At 41.0% G+C, this 22481-nt stretch overlaps 1 protein-coding gene across 1 annotated transcript in view; it reads right to left on the reverse strand.

The window, feature by feature from the left end:
* The window catches only part of LOC137282130 (putative ankyrin repeat protein RF_0381), a 47012-nt gene that overhangs the window by 12611 nt on the left and 11920 nt on the right, over positions 1-22481 (reverse strand). Inside the window, exons 4-6 of the mRNA XM_067813856.1 lie at positions 22052-22105; positions 21419-21774; positions 9164-9267 (exon numbers count right to left, since the gene is read on the reverse strand). Of these exons, the coding sequence (XP_067669957.1) occupies positions 9164-9267; positions 21419-21774; positions 22052-22105 (514 nt within the window). The remainder of the gene's footprint in view (positions 1-9163; positions 9268-21418; positions 21775-22051; positions 22106-22481) is intronic.

The following is a 22481-nucleotide window of genomic DNA, read 5'->3' on the forward strand; positions in this document are numbered from 1 at the left end:
TGTCGACTGTTGATGTCCCTGGGCTATTGTTTGAGACTGTGAAATGTCGAGAAAGCTTTCCCAATCATGTCCCTTAAAACGTTTACGTTCCTTGGCACAGAAACACTTGATGACCGATTGGCAACTTCACATTTCTGTGTGTCTGTATACAGTTTCATTTGTTCCACAACTTCCACACTTAGCTTGAGTTTGAGAATTTAATTAAGTGTTTATCATTGTCATCCATGTTGAATGTGATACTGTTGCAGCCGAGGAACATGGACCGTCACCTTCAGCTGATGGTAACACCACCGCCACAAGCAACTGAGTACCGGGCACACTTGGAACACGAACGTGGCTTTGCGGACTCTGAGTGAAATACAACGAAGTGTTTTCATGTCACCTGTGTAATCAGGCATCAGTTCTTCAAATATCAGACTGCACCGCGCTTTGACATCCTGACTCTGTGCCCTCGTTGCTTCCATTTTACGTGTACTAGTAGACCCAGGCAACATATCCGGATTGAAATGTGCTCTCTAACATTGTCGGAACTGTCCTTGAGCCAAATGGGTGGGGTCATCTAGCCATTGCATCTTCCACATCGGATCCAACACTTTCAGAGCTTGGTCTATACCATAAACAGACTCTCGACTCTACGAATCTCCATCAGTCGTGGCATACTGTATCAGCACACCGTGTAGTGCTAACTGATTTCCAATGTCCTCTCCCATATTGAACTCGGAGAATGGAGTGAAGACTTACATGTTCGCAGTATAGTCTGGGTGTCGCCCAGGATATTTCACATCTACGCCTATTCCTCTCAGCCAGGAACCAGTCGAGCAGAGCTAATTCTGAAATGATACAGTAATGAAGACCTTCTTCAGTAACAATTTCGCAGGCGATGCCGATGTATTCTGCTTTGGCCTCTTCCTGCTTGCCAGTGTCTTCGAGTTGTATTGGCCGTCCATAGCAATATTCATCTCGTATGGCTCAGTACATCTCTTTCGATTAACGTCCTTCACTTATTCCACCTTTTCTGCCATATCCTTAGTGCTAGGTTACAGCCTTAACTACCTTGTTGGCGGTCAGCTGTATAATGCTCTTACATAGGGGTGGACTGTCCATGTTGGCCATGAGTAACCTTGCCCTTGTATTTCCTATAGGTGTGTCCTGTAGACCTAAAGGAAGTCCAACATTAGGTGCTGCTGGGTTTGGCCCGGGTTTACTAGTCTCAATTTCTTTGTACAACTTTATTTCAGGTGCGACAAATTCACACATCACACATTTTAGTGCTAGTTTACAGCATGCTCCCCTTTTTCGCTCCTGGGTTATCTGCAGCTGAGGGTCAGTGGACGCTGAATGATGCAGCCGCAGTGCTGTGTTCCAAGCTTTGGTCACCTTTTCATTTTCAACTAGTCGCATACCCTCCAAGTCACCTTTGCTGGAAACAGTGCGAAAACGTTCCAGGATTGACAGCTAGGACAATAAAATGTCTTGCTGATATAATGATATGCTACTACCAGCACACGTCAAAAACATTTCAGATGTACAGTACAGTACAGTCAACACATACACCTTTGCTCGCACCTTTAATCAACAACAGAAGCTATGACCTCACTCAAAGTGTGTGGTGCTTACCAGTGTCACAGAAAGGCCTAGTTGGACACAGAGAATGATTACACCGAAACAAAAATAAGGTTTTTGTACAGATAGCCCCATTTACATGAAGTATTAAATTGTTTAAATTGGTTGCTACACATTATGTTTTAATTTCAATCTGTGCATTTGGTTATTTTCTGACACTACACGATAATTATATTGCATGGAAAGAAAACAAAATTCAATCATCTCAAAGTCATCAGATGTATAACACAACAGTGTCATGTTAAAAGCCTGTTCCATCACGGTATTATTAGAGAAACAGTTCAATAACATGCTCTTGCTTGTACAGACCCGTTCTGGAAACCTTTAACCTATATCATCTCAATCATTTTCGAGACATCAGTTCACATCATAGTTACCAGGATTTGATTTCAGATTGCTACGTCTCGAGTGCACTCAAAGACATCTGTTAACGTTAAAACTGAAAATAAAAAACATCGCTGGAATCACAAGGTTAATGACAATTATATATTGTCATAAAAAACAGATACGGGACCGTGTGTTCAAAGGGAAGAACTCGGATGACTGGATTCATGCAAGTATAGAGCTACTGTCAAGGTGATTGCACAGCTACTCACAGGATAGTATGGGGGCAAGGAACACAGTGATCTTCAAAAGATAAGAACACTATTTGTCTTGCAGCGTACTATAGGGTATTGGGAAGTGGTAAAGAAAAACAAACCTTTCTATAGTGCAATAGCAAAGGTTTCTGGCAGCTTGATTCCTTACTTGCATATACCGCTTCAGTATGGCTTGTTTGCCATGAGCCTGTTCATTACCATTCACGCACATGTTCAATGCAGGGAGTAGGGAGACTTGCAATTGAAGACATTTATGAGAAATGAGCTGGATGTGGGAAAGTGTTTTTTTAAACAGAATTTTGTGACTTGTTTAAGGCCATGAAAATATTGTTCCGCAGCTTTCCCATAGTCTGTCATACAGACCTTGAAGCTACTATACAAAAGAAAACCCATGCACGTCTATAGAATGTAGCAAGTCTAGATTTCCACGGCTTCTGAAAATGAAGAACATCTCTAGGCTCATTTTCATCATATGTTATTACTATTGTTTTTTTCGTGTGTGTAAAATATATTCAGTGACAAATTGGTAATCTAAGCTTTCCATGTCCCAGAACTGCTGTGAACAAGCAACTATATTGACTCCGAAAAAAAACTTCACTAAATGTATTTTTAAAAATAATTAATAATTTTTCTCTCATGATTCATCCATGTATCCGAAATGGGATCCACATCTTTCGTATCTAGAAAAACGTTAGCAAAACCCACTCAAACCTATCCATTCGTCCTGCAAATAACGCTAGTGCCATATCAGGTTTTGCACGCGCATTCGATCACCTGATCTTCGCATGGAAGTTTTTTTTTCATTTACACATGTTTCCATTGGCCTCAAGAATTCGAAAATACCTTTAAACCACAGTTCTAACGGTACTTTAAATGCCACGATTGTCAAATGTGCAAAGTGAACGTGCCGTGGGCATGTTGCAAGCTCGAAGATTGTGTTATAAGGTGAAAATTGCATTCATATACAAGAAACGATTTATACATCTATCATTGAGATTTGCGGTTAGTTCGGCATAGCACTATTGGGTAATATATTAAGGGATGGAAAAAGGGAATAAATGTCAAACAACAGAACAGAATAGATTCGTCAAGTAGCAATTAAAGCTGAGTCACTGATTAGAATTAAGGGAGATTTCCAATCACGAGGTACGACATGAGGCCAGGGAATGATGTAACTTCTAACGAATCAGAGAGATTGTAGAGGGTCATGTGATAAGGGTGGAGCAGGCTCGAACACCTTAAAAAGATACCGCAGCACCATAAAGGTGCAAGGTGCGGTGCGGGTTGAAGAGACAGCAGAACGTTCACATCCCGAGAGCTTGCCCTACCCTGTCCAGGCCAAGACCAATTGTTATGAAGAGAGGGATCGAGTAAACCAATGTGAGTATAGAAACTTGTGTTGAGTTATTCATTGTATACCACAGTGCCAGTACATGAATGATTTGTGTTAGTTAGGAATCCCGGTCGTCAGAACACTTATTCCTAGATGTAGCCCCCCGGACAGACCAAGCGAGTATGCCACCAGAGCTGGCAGCACCCCCAATAAGGTAGAACGGTCATCGTAACAGGTAACTGGTAAGAGGGTTTACTAACACCCAAATCCCAGTTACGACAATTGCGAGGTCGTCTACAACAGACTGGCACCAGGTCTGATTGCCTAAGGTCGAGTCGTCCTCGTCTGACGTCACGAGCAGAAAACCGTCAAATCCCCAAGATGACAGATTTCTAGCGACTACACGAACCAGAGCTGAGATGTATAGAGATCGAAATTCGAAATCGGTTGCGGGCTGCCAATCTCCATTCTCGACGTCCATATCCTGGGCCAATATTTACCCCGTTTCATCAATGTCAACGTCTGCTGTGGGCCCAACGTGACCTCCTATGGACACAAAGAGACTGGAATCGAGTCGTCTTTAGCGATGAATCCAGGTTTTCCCTCAGATTCGCCGACGGCAAGCACATAGTCTGCAGACGAAGTCGTGAACGGTATGCCCAATGTTGTGTACAGGAATTCGACAGATTTGGGGACGGAAGTTGCGAGGTTTGGGGTGTTTTCTGTGGGAACAGCCGTTCCCGACTTCAGGTCATCGGTGGAAACCTCACAACTGCTGCTTACTGCAACCATGTGCTCACCTCCTTTCATGGCGGCTCATGGCTCAGGTTTACAGTTCCAGCCTGATAATGCTCGGTCACATATCGCGATGTTGACATGAAATTTCCTTCAAAACGCTGGAATCAACGTCATGGACAGACTATCGAGTTCCCTTGACCTTAATCGATGAGCACGTTCGGGATGTACTTGGGAGAAGGCTTCGTATTCTTAGGAGACAACCTCAGAATTTGTAGGAACTTGGCGTTGTCTTGCAAGAGCAATGGCACAGAATCCCCAAGCACGTGTTCACAAGTATCAGGAATTTGATGAGGAGACGGTGTTTGACAATGTTGAATGCGCGGGACGGTCTTGCACAATTTTGAAATCAGAAATATCGAATTTTTATGCTTGTGGCACTGTTAGTGTATCGAGTATATCACACCGATTTCAGCAATGAAATAATACAAATTTAACCATCTTACCATCTCTTGTTCTTTTATAGTTCCTTGGAGAAAGAATGTGAAATTTCTTTTTTGACTCAGTACACATTTAGCAGACATCAATTAGGGGTCTGAGATATCACTCATAGAGACATTCTGTTCAACTTGTGCTAGTCGGAAAAGGTAATAAGATGGATTTGCCGATCTGACCGGTGCCGCTGCACGACTTACTGGTGGACGTTTAAGTGTAGTCCCTTGCACTTAAGATCAGTTGTGGGGCCTCAGGCACAGTTCCTTCCATGATAGGAAAAAATCAAACAGCAGTTTGGTACACCTCTTCACTTCAATACTGAAAACAAATATAAACGAAAGTGTATGAAGGCAAAATTGAGATTGTGTGCATGAATATTGATTGTCTATCTCTCTAGTATTTGATGTTACATAGCCTGCCAAATAAATCCCCCTGGTCCTTAGTATTGTGATCTACCTTTCCGCTGTTGGCAACCTATAGCCCATTTTTATATTGTACTGTCCTCCATAAATAAATTGTTGTAGATCCAATCACTACTTTTACATTCTTGTCTGTGATATTTTAGTTAGTTTTACTGGATTCTTGTTGACAGGATTTTACAATGTATGTGTGGACTTAATGAGCATCAAAGTTCTGAATCCTCTACACAAATTCACGTGTAATTTTGTGCCTTGTAGTCAGACCAGATAAAAATGTGTCAGGAGACAATTTACCTCTGTTTTCCGACGCGTCTTGTCCAGGTGGACGAACACGGGTATTACTGGTAGTCACGGGAATGTGGTTGTGTATCCATACACAGGTGGACCCTATGTTTCGTTGTTGCATGGATACTCGATCTTTTGGCTAGGATTCATGCTTTGAATCTGTCGACCTGACTAAGGTACAACTGAACTGCTCGTTCCGCCTTCATACTGTAGTATAGGTGTAGAGCTTTTCACATGGACGTATACAAGATACATGTAAGTGGAAAATATACTCTCCCAAAAAGAAACGCCTAATGACGATTGCAATTTCATGGAGAAATGACTTAAAACGTGATTCAGTTTACATGAGGTTTTGCTCTGTTTATCAGTCCTATGGTGTTTATGTCTTGAAACATCACAACAAAAGGCACCATCCGTAAAATACCCTTATTTATCAGCATGATTTTCAGTTTCGGCGTGTAGTGTCACAGAATACACAATTCACGTGTAATGCATGTTACAGTTGAGGATCAGATAGTTTCATTGATGGGTGTGAAAGGCTGATCGATGTCTGTCGGTTACACAAATATTAGCAACACAAATATATATAACACAATGGCCGATCTTGCTGCCAAGGCAGCACTCAACAAATCTGTGACACCACTTCTTATTCCATACTCTGATTATAAAGCTAGCATTACAACTTACATCCGTGATCTGATGCAGAAGAAGTGGGACACCCAAGTAGGTATAAATAAATTACATGAAAAAACTACTTGGCATATTCTGCTTGACTGTGTTGAATTCTCCATCACAAGGGATAAGTATTTTACAGTTAAAACAATGAAGGATCTTTTTACTAGCTTTAATTCATATTTAATTGTTGGTTTTTTAAAAGAGATTGATTTTTTGGTTGAATTTTGAATGTTATGATGTGTAAATAGATGTATTTTAATGATCGGTAGTTTGGATTAGTAACTTGAATTGTTGGTGGCTGTACCCTCAAAGGGGGTTGAAGTATTGTAAAATTATTGTCCTCCTGAGAGGGTACGTAAGTCCACAAACATTCACAGTAAATTTAAGTCTACCTGGATTTTAATCGTAGTATTCATGTGATTTTAATTTCGGCTAACTTTTCGTACAATCGTCAGCAGCTGAAGGGATGGTGTAAATCCAACTAGGGACCATGTAGGTAGCAAAGGTACTGTAAGTCCCCATGGTACCTAGTATGGTGATCTACCTTCTGTTGTTGGCGATCTATAGTCTGTTTTTATATTGTATTGTCTAAATAGTGCTATTAGTTTTAACTTTCCATGCTAGTTTTAATTGAAATTGTGATATTCTAGTTATTTTACTGTCCTTCGTTGACGGGTTTTTATGATGTATATATGCTCTTTTTCATTGTTGAATGTTCTCGTCACGATATGGCTGACATATTGCCGATGTGACGTTAAATATTAACTTACCCACCCATTTCTATAGTGCGTTTGAAGCCCATTTAAAGCGTGATTTAACAATGTATAAAACCCACGTGATGCACATTTAGTGGTGAAGCTATATAGATATTAACGTGCTAAAGACCAAATTGCTTGAATTTAGTTGAAACCTTTCACCGACTGTACCAGCGGCCTTTATATTTAGAACTACAATAAATTGTATCATAATTACACATTGACACTATCACTTAGTGGCATTGTTTACATTCCAAATCCATGGTAAACAGGTGTTACTTGTTGGGTTTATTCGACGGCTTTTGTTCTTTTACAACCCACAAAAACCGAAGTCATAAATGTTTCCTCCACCACAAGCACTTGTCAGTTGTTCTGGCCACCATTACTGGACTTCTAAATCAGTACATTGAGTACACATGAAAACGCACCACTTGAAAAAAAGTTAATATTTAAGTTCAAATGAACTTCAATATAATTTGTATACAACAACAACACTGCAGTGACGTCACCCGACATGCCAGGTGCAAGAAATGCGAGAATTTCATGTTAACTGTAAAGCTAGGCAATTTTTCGCAAAAATGCAACATTTTGCTAACACACACTACTGGAAAAATTAATTTCACCATGAATTTGTTCACACATTGCCTTTAAAAGCATGTGAATCCCAATAAAAATTCACTTCTTCACTGACACTTGTGAAACGCCGACACCATGTCGCGACTTACAACCCCTGAACGGGAACGTGCCATAAGCATGTATATAAACCTCAGGTACCTTATTAGTGTCGTTTCACAGATTATTCTTTTGTAGGGTAAACCTCCTTTCAGGGCCATTTACAATATCCCAGGGACATTCTACAGAATATCCCTGGGACATTCTATAGAATATCCCTAGGATGTTTAGAATACTATTTGGCCCTGAAAGATGTTCACGAGACAATATTTTCGTTCAGATTCTTAAAGAAAAAAGTCAAGCAGAGAGAGTGATTTTATTTCTTGAAACTACATTTCAAGATGTTGAAATTGAACTCGACTGTCGGTTTAGATTCCCTGCAAACAATGTCACTTCCGGCATTGACATTCAGCTCTTTGTCTGGAGATACCGTACATGTAGCTTTGATACCCTTCTGGCGTTTTGGCGCTGACGTAAGGATGTCGGACAAGGTAGATTTTTGATCATCAGAGGTCCGTTTGTATGAACGAACAGCTTCACTCTTGTGACCTAGAAAGACAGAGACAAAAGCGTAAATAAAGTGTTCTTAAGATCACATGTCTCAAAGCACATGAAGTAGCTTTGTCTTAATAAAAGGTTGTGAAATAATGGCGACTGATCTTAGAAATTAGATTATTTCAAACGTAATTAATCTTGAGTGCTATTTACATTGGCTACAATGTGTGTTTACGTGAATGGAGATAATAGTTACAATGTAAACATTAAAATATTGTCTAGCAACGTCGAATGCATTCTTACCGGTCATTTCACAAATCATTTGCTCGACGACGTTGACCTGATAAAGCCTTGTGGCAGCTGAAGCTCTCAATGAATGATTTGTTTTGTTACCCTGTATACCAACTTCTTGACAAAGCCGTTTGACTGTAGATTGGAGGGCATTGTGGCCAACCGGGGTTTTCAGAAACCAACTTCCATCCTTGGGTCTAGCGCGAGGAGTGAAGCAGAAGTAGATACCTGAGGTTTATATCACCTTGTACGAAAGCACACTCACTAGCAGCACGTAAGGGTGTTATTTTAGCTATATAGTAAGTACTTATTTTATGTCTTTTGGCCATGTGCAAGACAGTCACTGGCCATCTTACGTTTTGCAGCATCATTGTCATGCTGCCTTGTCACTTCAGTCTCCAAAGCTTTCCGAACATCCGTGGCCGTAAATGTCCTACGTTCGTTTTCCAGGTTAGTTTTAAGGAAACCTCTTGTCCTCTGATAGCGGGCCAACTCGAGGCACGTGTTTCCCACTTTATTGCCGTCAACTTTCCTGAAGAAAGGCGATATTTCCGGTCTTCAGGCATGTCATTCAGTACATATTGGCGGTAATCCCTGAACATGTCGTAATCCTCTTTGCACAAGCTTGAGGTGACCAGGAAGCTCATGGACGTCTTGTGGTCCATGAAAGAAATGTGATACCTCCCGGCAACACACCGTGCCTTATTGACATTAGCCAACTTCAGACACGACGCCACTGAAGGTCTTTGGCCATGTCCAAGTTGAATTATTCCGCAAGACAAGTACCACATCACCAGGCGCTGATCGTCATGAGGCGGAAGCTGATGTGCCTTGGACTGGTCCAGGATGTCTCTCACCTCCTGTCTGGTTTCAGGATCAGTGTATTCCTTCTGAACAACGGAAATGGGCAGCGGTTGTCTGGTTTCATCTCTGAATTCTGTAAATAGATTTACGGACCTCTTCGCGTTTATACTGACTACTGACACCTGATTATGAACAATGTGTAGCACTTGTAAACCTACGCAAATTATCGAAAACGCTTGGTGACATGTTAACATATGTTTGACAGGAACTGAGAAAGGATTTGACAGCTAACATGCAATTTTTAATCCCACCTGCAGAAACCCCATTTTGTGAAAGGACCGTGTTAAAATAATGGATTTCATCTACGTGTTCAAATATATCAAAGTTGATACAAGCCATATTAATATTTGGGAAAACATGTTTTTGCATATGATAGAAAAACTTAGAAACGTGGCAACATGTGTCTCCAGCATTACGCCCTGCTTTTTAAGAATATTGGTTAAATAGTGATAAAACCCTGAAAGTGTTGGCTCACTTTCAGGGAACCTATCGTATAAGCCAGTGTTAGCTAGATTAGCCCTGACTGACTTGGGTTTGTAATTATACCGAGTACCAGTTCTGGTAGACCCTGGCACCCGTGGCGAGCCACCTCCTCGTGATGGGTGCTGGGTAACGCCAAGAGCTCGCCGACACCTCCGTAGTGGACCCGGGGGAATATTTGGTCCACCAACCCGTTTGCCGTGGGTTCCGGCCCTGTGTCGGCGGAAGAGGGGATCCTGGTGGTTGAGGGCAATAGGGACCTGCAATCGTGGTCCTGTTGCTCAATACACAACTTTGGCCCTGACTTCGCCTAGACAGGTGGTCGAATGGGCCCGGTTCGACCAATCGGCTGGTCATGCCAAGCTCTGTGCGTGGATTATTAATTGCACAAATTTGATTTTATATTGTTTCAGTTTTGGTCTTGGCTTTTCACTCATATAACACTTGTAAATTTGAAAAGTGATGTTATTAACTTTGCCTAGAGTCTTATGCCCAGAAGGCGGTGGCTCATGGGCCAATCTGGTAGATCGATTAATTTTCTATTAATCTTCTGCTGGAGTATACCATTTCAGTATCCTTGGTGCTGCCAGTCGGAGACCTACTGGTGTATAGCATTGTCCATGTGATCCTCGGTGAAGGGTGGGGAGCTGGGATGGTCTATTATTAACCATGGCTCAACCCAAAAAACATAAACGAGCACTAGATGAGTGTTTGTCCTCTGATGAGGAAAATATCACAAACAGGTATCCAGATACATGGAGTAGATTTTTGGTTGTATCTTCGACTGATGGTGAACCACTCAAGCTAAATCCGTTTGCCACATCAAAAGCAATTTATGGACTTGTTGGTGATGTCCAAGCTGTTAGAAAAATTAGATCAGGGTTTCTCCTCATAGAGTGTAAAACAGCAAAACAATCAGCTACCCTCATAGCCACAAAACAGCGTGCAAATACTGAAGTTTCAGTTTCTCCTCACAAGTCTTTGAACAGTAGGAAAGGCATCTTGAGGGACAGAGACCGCTGGCTTGCCCACATGAGTGAAAAGGAAATTGTTACTGAACTGCAAAACCAAGGAGTCACTCATGTTAAAAGATTCACGTTTAAGAAAAATAGAGAAACTTTGAATACCAACACATACTTAATTTCTTTTTCTCAACCCCAACACCCAAAGTACATAAAGGCTGGATATTGTAACATCGAAGTGGAACAGTATATTCCAAACCCACTCCGTTGTTACAAGTGTCAAAAGTTTGGACACGGTGCCCAAATCTGCAGAAATCGTGCAACATGCTATAGATGTGGTAAAGATGATCATGAAGGTTCTGACTGTTTGTCTTCTCCAAAATGTGTCAATTGTCTTGGAGATCATATGTCTTCGTCAAAGTCATGCCATGTCTGGAAACGTGAATATGAAATTGTCAAAATCAAAATCCAAAAGAATGTCACATATCATGAAGCAAAACGTTTAGTTAATGTAGCCTCCCCTCAGTCATCAGGTGTACCATATTCTGCTGTTGTTGATCGCCCAAATACTAAGTCTGTTCTGTCAGTTGCATGTCAGACAAATATCACCTGGCTTAAAGCTGACAAACACACTTTAATTGCATCAGATCCTACTGTTGATAAACACCATGCAACATCAGCTTGCCAGACTGAATCATAAACAATATCTCCTGTTGTGAAAAATCCTTGTCAAAAGGTAGATTACAGACAAAAACCTGATCGAGTACAAAAGGGATCACGTGATCCTGTACAAATCTATAACAAGTTTCAACTTTTAGAATACATGGACGTCTCTCCTCATCCCCGTGCGCGAAATAGAAGCAGTTCGCCTCGGAAGGGGAAAAGCCGGTCAGCAGTACTACCACCTGCTATAAAATGATCAATAACTCCTTGATCCAATGGAAATGCAGAGGACTTAGGACCAATTTCAATGAAGTACAATTACTAGCACATGATTTGAAACCATCAGCATTTAGTTTTCAAGAAACGTACTTGAAACATACTGATAAGTTCGAATTGCGTAAATACCATTCTTATCATTCATTTTCACCCCCTGGTGACAAAGCCACTGGTGGATCTTCCATATTGGTGAGACATGGTATAATTCATAGCCCTGTTCCTCTTAAAACCAATCTTCAGGCTGTTGCTGTTCGTCTTACTTTACATACAACCCTTACTCTTTGTTCCTTGTATATCTCTCCTTCTTCCACTCTCCATCAGAATGATCTTCAAGATTTGTATGACCAGTTACCAAACCCTGTATCATAATGGGTGATCTCAATGGACATAACCCATTATGGGGAAGTCCTGATACCAAGAGTAAAGGGAAAGTTCTTGAAGAGTTTATATCTGATAATAATTTATGTATATTCAATGATGGCTCTGACACATATTTACATCCTGCAACGGGAACATATTCTTCCTTAGACCTGTCACTCACTGATTCAAACGTTTATAATGAGTTTGAATGGTCAGTCCATAATGATGTTTGTGGTAGTGACCATTTTCCAACAGTACTTACAGCAATTAACCCTTCCGATGATCCACCTGTAACAAGATGGAATTTTTCAAAGGCAAATTGGCCATTATTTCAGGCCACCTGCCTTATGGAACTTAAACCAGACCTTTTCATGAATGTACCTGATCCAATTAAAATGTTCTCGGACAAACTGAAACATATAGCTGATGAAACTATTCCTAAGTCCTCTGTAAATCCGCACATCCGTAAACCATGGTTTAATGATGAATGCAAACAGGCTAGGAAAAAGAGGAAGAAAGCAGAGAAATATTTTCGTCTTCATCCCACTGTTCATAACTTAAATAATGTAAAAATCAGTTACGCTAAAGCTCGACGAACGTTTAAACACATTAAACGTCATACTTGGAAAAAATATGTTTCCAAAATAAATTCCCATACTCCTATGTCAAGGGTATGGAATGTGATCCAAAAAATTAAAGGCAAGGGTTCCAAATCCAGGAGTATTCAGCATCTCAAAAATGATAATAACATACTAACTGAAAAATCTGATATTGCAAACAAGCTGGGTGAAACTTTGGCTAAACATTCGTCCTCCTCAAATTATCATCCAAAATTCCAGACTTATCAAAGACACCAAGAGAAGAAACCAGTAAATTTTAAATCTGATAATGGTGAAGATTATAATGAGGTATTTTCATTACATGAACTTCATACTGCGTTATCACAGGCTCACGATACTGCAACAGGACCTGATGATTACCAACTCTTAAAACACTTGCCTGAATCATGTCTCGAAACGTTACTTGGCATATTTGACCATATTATTTGACAACATTTTCCCCCTTCATGGCGAAAAGCCATAGTTGTTCCGATTCCAAAGCCTGGGAGGGATCATACAGATCCATTAAATTACCGACCTATTTCCTTAACTAGCTGTGTTTGCAAAACCATGGAGCGAATGGTAAATAATCGCTTAGTTTGGTTTTTGGAAACCAACAATCTGATTACTGATAAACAGTGTGGTTTTCGTAAAAACCGAAGCACAATTGACCACTTGGTTCGTTTGGAATCATTTGTGAAAAATTCTTTCATTAAAAAACAACATGCAGTATTAATCTCTTTTGATCTCGAAAAAGCATATGATACTACTTGGAAGCATGGTATTTTGAAAGATTTACATTCTTTTGGGTTGAGAGGTCGCTTGCCTCAGTTTATATCTATTTTTTTTAAATGACAGACACTTTCAAGTACGTGTGGGATCAACCCTCTCAGACTATTTTCATCAAGATCAGGGTGTTCCACAAGGCAGTATTTTGTCTGTGACTTTATTTAGTATTAAAATCAATAGTCTTTCTAAGGTTTTAAGTGAATCAGTAGATGGATCACTATTTGTGGATGATTTTAATGTTTCTTGTAGAGGTAGGAATATGCATACAATAGAGAGGCAAGTACAAATTTGTCTCAATAAAATTGAAAAATGGTCACTTGAAAATGGGTTTAAATTTTCTATAACAAAAACAAATTGTTTGCATTTCTGCAGAAAGTATAAACCGCACAAAGATCCAGAACTATTTTTAAATGGCACCCCCATCAAAGTAGTAAAGGAGGCCAAGTTCTTGGGTCTTATTTTCGACTCACATCTAACTTTTCTACCCCACATTAAATCCCTTAAAACTAAATGCCTGAAGGCACTTGATCTGTTAAAAGTTGTTTCCAACTCAAAGTGGGGAGGAGACCAAGCTACCCTACTCCATTTATACAGATCTCTCGTCCGTTCGAAACTTGATTACAGCTCCATCGTTTATGGTGAAGCCTGTAAAAGCAGCCTCAAACCAGTTGATTTTATCCACCATCAAGGTCTAAGACTATGTCTTGGGTCATTTAGAACTTCTCCTATTGACAGTCTTTACGTCGAGGCCGATGAGCCATCTCTTACTCAACGACGTATAAACCCCCCCTAGAGTATGTAATAAAACTGTATTCTAATGAGGCCAATCCTGCATTTAACTGTGTTTTTAATCCTCTTTATGAGGATATATACAATAAAAAGTCTTCACTTGTTCCGCCTCTGGGACTTAGAGTGAAACCTTTTCTGTCTGCTTGCGGCATTGAGCTAGCCAATCTCCTTCCCGTCTACTTTCGTCCCCACCTAGGCAGTTAGTTAGACCCGAAGTTGACCTAACACTGCCAAGTTTTAAAAAATCAGAAACGAATGAATTACAATATAAACAAGAATATTATCAATTAAAAACTAAATATAGCAATTATAAATCCTCATTTACAGATGGGTCCAAGGACGGTGGTGCAGTAGCTTGTGCCACTGTCATTGGATCGAGAACAATATCTTCTAGGCTTCCAGATAACAGCTCTATTTCTACTGCAGAAGCAAACGCCATATTAACTGCTCTTAAATATATTCAAAGACACCCGAAACATAAACAATATATAATCTATTCAGACTCTCTTTCGTGCCTTCAGGCTATTAAAAATATTTCTTGTAAACATCCACTTTTAATAGAAATTATTGAATTGTACAATAATCTTCCTACTGGCCAGTGCGACATTGTTCTTTGTTGGTTACCTAGTCACGTAGGCATTTCTGGTAACACAATGGCCGATCTTGCTGCTAAAGCAGCACTCAACAAATCTGTGACACCACTTCTTATTGCATACTCTGATTATAAAGCTGCAATAAGATCTTATATCCGTGATCTGATGCAGAAGAAGTGGGACACCCAAGTGGGTATAAATAAATTACATGAAATAAAACCTTATATCGGTTATACTTACTTGGCTTGTGAGTCCAGATTTGAGGAGGTCATTATGCGACGATCTCGCATTGGCCATACGAGGTATACTCACGAGTATCTATTAAAAGGTGAAGATCCTCCGTTTTGTATCCCTTGTGATGAAAGAATCACAGTCAAGCATGTCCTGCTTGACTGTGTTGAATATTCAATCACAAGGGATAAATATTTTAATTCACGAACTTTGAAGGATCTTTTTCATTCTGTTAGCTCTCATTTAATTATTGCATTTTGAAAAGAATTAGATTTGCTAAATGAATTGTAAATAGATAAATATTTTATGCTTGGAAGTTTGAATTAGTAACTTAGAGTGTTAGTGGCTGAATCCTCGAGGGGGGTTAAAGTACTGTAAAATTATTGTCCTCCTGAGATGGTACGTAAGTCCCAAAACAGTTGAAGTCAGATTTGATCTTCCATTTTGTCTTAGTCGTGGAATATGTGTGATTTTAATTTGTGGCTAAACTTGCTTACAATCACCAGCAGCTGAGAGGATGATGTAAATCCAGCTAGGGACCATGCAGGTAGCAGAAGTACTGTAAGTATCATGTTTTTATCATGTACATAGATTCCCTTTTTAAGAATGCTCTCGTCACGATATGGCTGCAATACTGCCGATGTGACGTTAAATGTTAACTCACTCACTCACTCTGGTAGACCCAGTTAAAACCAGCACTGGTACTGGGCACTGGATTATTAGTTGAAGGAGAAGCTGCAGGTGCATCCTCTCCTTGAAGTGTGTGCCCAAAGTGTTTAAGAACCCTGATGTAATCAGGGATTTGATTTTTGTTTACACTGTATGTGCAACGAAATGCCAATAGAGCCGACATTGACACAAGCTGTGTAACAGTATAGGACTCGCTACGGCGGCGATTTGGGCGTGTATGGCGTGTAGAGCAGGAATAGAACTACCAGGATAACAATGTTTTAAATGCGCGATGCCTTTGTAATATCTTTTACACTTTTGACAAACGACCGATACCTCTTTGGAAGGCAAACTTACTATGTTGCTGGGACACTTACTTTCTGGGAGTAACGGAAGAGGGTCTGGATGTCACAATCTTGGATAAATTAAGAAATAAACTAGGCCGCTTATACAATATTTCTGGATGTACGTTTACTTGATATTTAGGGAATGAACCTATTTATAGTATGTATCAGTTTGATAAAGTGAGCAACGTAAATGACTGAAAATTACAGAAATTAAAAACAACCGAGAAGAAATGAAGGTAAAGTTCACTTGCCATTGGTGATTGCCAACGCTAACTGGTAGTCATCCACTGAGGTACTTGGTCTGTGATATTACAGTGAAATGCATTCCCATATATTACCACGTCGCGGTCCGATAACCAATGGATGGTTTAGATGAAGTTCACGTGGCCAAGCCGGATGTTTCTAAGGGGGAAGAGGAAACTGGAAATTGCCCATCTCCATTCCATGCGTGATGTCCATTTGGAGGGGCATGAGCATGCCAAAAGGTGTGAATTGCCCATGTCAAAGAAATTCAAGCATTTTATGCACAAAGTTGAAGGCAGTGAGGCGACGAGGTTTAAAATCACAAAGTAGCGGCATGTCAAAAGGAGGTGACCCAAGCTAAGTGATTATAACCGTAAGAGGGCAAGACAGGTGAAGAAATTACAGTTGCTTATAAGTCGTATGTCCAGGGTACGGAGATGTGAACACAGACGAGGTATATACAACTAATCAAGTAATAATTAAGTTTACAGGAAGCTAGAGAAGTACATGTATATGCAATCAGTCCATGCGGACAGATCTGAAAGAAGTTATGAAAATAATGATCAGTAATGAAGTGGCCAGACAGAGGCGGCCTTTGTGATAAGTTACAGTTGTCAGAGCATGGCGCCATCTTGTCTATTTGATGCGCGTCGTTATATAATGGAACGTATATTCGAATGCACATTAAACCTTGGTAGATCCACACTTTCAAGGTATTAACGACGCATTTTACACCTTTGATTTCTGATGGCGGATATTGAAGTAACAGCTGACGAAAGATACGGGCCCGATCCCCGTTTCTACCAAACACACGCACAAGTACAGTTACATAATGACGCGCATTGCCTGATTATCAGACGTGCATCGAATGTCCACCATATAACTTGGCAGAGCCGCACTTTTCGATGCATTTTAAACATTAAACTTTTGGGTGATGGATCGTGAAATTATCGTTGCCTTAACACTGACGGGTAACGCGCACCAGATCCCCGACTTTACCCGCCATGAGCGCATGTGCAGTTGCATAATGGCGCGCATTGCCTGACTGTCTGAGGTGACACGAATGCACTCTATACCTTGTGAGAACAACATTGTAAAGGGTTTTTCGATGCATTGTAAATCTTTCATTTTGGATAAAGGATATTGAAATACTAGCTGACGGAAGATGCGCGCCAGATCCCCATTTTTACCTACGAGACACACAAGTATAGTTACATAATGACGCGCTTTGCCTGATTACTTGACGTGCCTCGAATGACCATTATAACTTAGCAGAATTGCACTTTCAAGGGCTTTTCGATGCATTTTAAACATTGAATTTTGGATAATGGATCGTGAAATTATAGCTGTCGTGAAACTGACGGGAGACGCGCGCAAGATCCTTGACTACTTTACCCGCCATGAGCGCAAGTGCAGTTACATAATGACGCGCATTGCTTGACTCTCAGACGCGACACGAATGCACATTACACCTTGGCAGAACCGCACTTTCAACTGCTTTCCACCACGGTAAAAGTTTATATATTAAGACTACAGGTATTGCTTTAATGGCTTTATTCCAATCTATTGCAACTTTAGCTGTGTCAAATATATTGATTCCGTTTGTAACTCGACTATCTAATGTTGCACACCAGAATGTTACATATTTCCAGAATCCCACATGAATCACCTTGCAAATGCTTTATAGTTGTAAATATTAACGACGCCGGTATAGCCGGTGTACAGATTCATCTAAATTCCGCCAATCTATATCACCTCCGGTATTTGTTGCACTTCGCTCATTAATACCTATATAGCTCCACCACTAAATGCGCAACATGTGCGTTTTACACTGTCTGACACACGCTTTAAATGGCTTTCAAACGCAGTATAGATATGCATTTTCTGAGGTGACTTGTAAGAGTGGTTGCCATTACATCATGACCGGACTATGGTGGCATGATGACTACTGTGATATAGAAGAATTGAAGTTCAATAAAATTACACAAACCATCATGTCGGAGATTCAATCTGGACTGGTTACCATTCGATTCACGTTTGCATGTTTGGAAAGAGCGTTTCACCGGTTTCCAACGATGTATAACATGCATAGATATGACAAAGTAAAAGGCTTGCAAAATACAATGGCGAGAGTGACTTCCGCCGGAGGCTGGGTGGAGGAAAACAAACGGAAAAATTCTCCGTGATGCGCCAGGGTCCCGCTATCCAAGGACATGCAGCATTGGCATGTAAGGCGGCGAATGCAGCTCCCAAGGGAGCCGTGCTGAAATAGGTGATACAGTGTAGGTGGTCTTTAACCTTCTGCACTGTTAGAAAACAACATGCCTGGGAAATCTATATCTCGACATCACCCAAATCATCCAGAGTGTCGAGCACGTTCGACCTGTCTAAAATTTTTTCAGGCCTTATTAGTTAGCGTGTTTTAATCATTAGCCATAATCGCTGACGCCATCTTTGTACTAATAGTGTTTACGACCTCCTAAAGTATTTACGACAGGTCAATCGGGGTCCTAAAATTTGGGCTATTTACGACAATGTGTAAATTTATGAGGTCTTTGTGAAACGGGGTGAAAAAGTAAGAGGTGGTCTACGACCTGCTTTAACAGGTCGGACCGGTAAGAGGGCTTTGTGAAACGGGCCCCTGAAGACCATGGACGCGTCTTATTGTAAGTGCAATCCAGTGGAACGACAATGTCTTATGCAACGGTCGCAAAAGCTGTGTGAGTGTATGGAACCGTTTCATACACTCGCAAAACCCCCTGCGACTGAGATCGAGCGAGTGCTAGTGAGGGAGATCGTGTCGGCGAGTATGCTGAGCTTCACAAGATCAAACGACGATATCAGTGCGAGTGTGTTTGAGTGAATGCGACCAAGAGCCATACACCTGTCGCAGTGAGGTCGCAAGCTCGATGTACCGTTGGTATTAATGTGGATAGGAACTCTCATCTGGAACTTAGGCTACGGAATTACACCTGTTAAGAGTAAGTTGAGGAAATATGATTAGAGTTACCTGCCCTTTCTTGATGCTAGGTTCCGTGGTAAGACTATGGGATTTATTCCACAGTTTTCTGAAAGGTCGCAGTGTGATATAAATGATCTTAGTGTGTGTGGAACTGTGTGATAGGTATATAAGCGATGGATGGTGTGGTGTACGGGGGACTGCTACGTTGGATTTACGCTCATGCGTCTACAGGTGAAGTCCACGAATGCCAAGACTTTAGTGAGTTTACATTTTAGATGTGTGACCCAGTATGTTAGATTTGTATTCCAGTTGTGTTGTATTAGGAATCTGTACTGTCATTCATTGTGCATAAAGCTTTGGAAGTCCTTTACCTTCAAGTATGCTCTGTTGGCAGTACAACCGTACCCATGAATTTCACTTTACACCAAAATGTCAGTCGAAAAAAGTGCAATTAAGATTGCGGATCTACAGGGTCTAAAAAAAACGTTTCTCGTAAATAAGTGTCTACAGGGGAACAGCTACCATTACAAAAAGAAAAACCTGGGCCCGGTTGCTGCTAAAAAACGTTGGGTAAGGTCATAATACTATCTAAATATAAAGCTTTGCAACCTAGCGAGCTTACAAGAGTCAAATTGGCTTCCTATGCGCCTGGTCTACTCTCAACTGTCCAGGCTAACAACGTAAAAAACAAAAGTAAAAAAAAAAGAAAAAGAAAAAAAAAAACAAAAACAAAAAAACAACGGTCAGACGCTCTCAGACATGCAGCCAGAATGCAGAAAGACAACACACATGCGCTTATCTCACGTAAATACTAATGACGTCAGAGACGAAGTAGACTTTCAATGCATCTTTAGTCCATGTAAACATTTGGAAATAACACTTGTAGAAAACACAAAGAATACAATGTTGCAATTGGGAACCGATGACATGTGTCAACCAAGTCAGCGAGCCTGACCTCCCGATCCCGTTAGTCGCCTCTTACGACAAGCAGTCGTCTTTTATGGCAAGCATGGGTTGCTGAAGACCAATTCTACCCCGGACCTTCACGGGTATCAATTGCACAAAACGATGTTGATGATGTCAGTCACTACATTGCCTGGTCCAGACACAATTATTTACATTCCACCAACGTATAGCTGAAATATTGCTGTGTGCGATGTTAAAGAACAAACAAGCAAGCCAGCACCACGCACATACAATTCTCACACAACGTTTCAGACCTTAAAAGAATGTGCATCAGAGAAAATTCCAGAAAGAGTTTATTTAAAAATATAAGTTTTACCGAAAACAAACCCGAAAATATTGTTTTTAACGGATTTAAGTTGTTGGATAAATGCTGCCTTATCAGTTATTTCAGTATTTAGGTTCACGTTTTGCATGTGAGACTCATTCCTTCAGACCTTTGATGTCATGTTGTTTTCAGACTTTAGGAAACGCAAAGTGAGTTTAGTTTTGCACGGGCCTTATTGATATCCCAACAGTACCACGGCCTTCAACATCGTTGATAGGCATCACACATCGTATCCATGGGAATCGAACCCAGGCCTTCAGCGTGATGTAACCACTAGGATACCCTACCGCCCCCCTTGACCATACAACAAGGAACTGCGGGTGACTGTGTTGCTCTGTACAGGTGCTACAGTAACCTGGCACTAAGCCAGCAGTGTGCAGCAATGTAACACTAGGCACAGACAGCAGCTGGGTGCTTTGACCACAATACCGTGACGTCATCAGCAGTGTGACGTTTTCGTGTACATTTGGTGTCGAGCCAGCTTGCGAACTTCGGCTCTGTCTGAGGTCACAGAGTGCAGCGAGATGTAAACAAACATTTAGTTTTTTTCTGTTTCACGATTAATGAGGAAATTATGACACATTATTAAAACAGAACTACTTTAGGAGATGCAGGGTTCATATACCAACGACATATCATCAATATTCACAGTCAACAATATCCTTACCTGATTCTGTAAAGTTCCATAAACAACAAAATGTCTGAAAATGTTCTCAAAACGTTTTATTTCTCCTCAAACACAACAAATATTCTCACCGAAATACTGAACTATAAACAACGCGACGACGTGAACGGCATACACCACGTCAGCGTCAGTAGCGACATGGCCCCCATCATTGTCTACATCAACACTACATAACACAACACTGTATACCACGTGACACTAGGAGATCGGACAGTTGACGATGTCCCCAGTCTCTTGCCACGTCGGTGGCTGTCTGCCCGTCGCTATTCCTGGCGTTGACGTCCACCCCGTCCAGAGGCAGGACAAACTCCACCGTCTCCCTGTCTCCTCCCACACAGGCCACGTGAAGGATGTTGTTACTGTACACGTCCACCAGTGACACATCAGCACCTCGACTCACAAGCAGCTCCACCACATCTCTGTGTCCCCCACGTGCTGCCCACATCACCGGCGTCATCCTGCCTCCAACTCTACTGTTGACGTCAGTACGACCTGTGTCCAGGATCCCCTTCACCTCTACCAGTTTCCCCTCGAAGCAGGCATCACGGAGGTCGGTGACAGCCCGGGCGTCTCTACTTGCGGGAGTCGGTGTTGCTGTAACACAAAGTAAACTCTGCATACAGGTAGGACATCTTTATCTTACAGCTACATTGCTCACATCTTACACTGATGATACAAAGCTCTTGATACATAATCCATACATGTAGCATGGCTGACGACATACTGTCAGGGATTGACAAGAACTAGTTCATACTTTAACACGTTAGATACTTACATCACTACAATGTTAACTGGCAGTTCTATCACAGTCGTGTGAGTATGTGGAGAGTTGTCTCCCCACTACAACACACGTGACATTGTCTCCACCCACCTCGTGTATCAGGTCTTGAGGGAGTCAGTGACTTCCGTGTGTCCTTGCTCGTGGCTGTGGAGGCAAACATGAGGGTTAGAATAAACACCAGATTCATTACATTATATTACATTACATTGATTGCGTTGTTTCTTAATTGCATTTATCATCGATGATGTTAGATTACAAATATATAACATATATATATATATATCAATGAGGAGAATGCATAAAATCAATTTCTATAAAGGGGTAACTTTAAAATCCCTGCAGTTCTCCAGTAGATGACACGGGTGTTGTGTTTAGGAAGGACAAAGGTTTCTGACAGATCTGACAACCTGACACCATGAATACACAGTCCCAGTGAGTGAGTTAATATTTAACGTCACATCGGCAATATCTCAGCAATATCGTGACGAGAACATTCAACAATGAAAAAGGACAGATATAC

Source organism: Haliotis asinina, chromosome 4, assembly GCF_037392515.1.
Source record: "Haliotis asinina isolate JCU_RB_2024 chromosome 4, JCU_Hal_asi_v2, whole genome shotgun sequence".
Classification (NCBI taxonomy): domain Eukaryota; kingdom Metazoa; phylum Mollusca; class Gastropoda; order Lepetellida; family Haliotidae; genus Haliotis; species Haliotis asinina.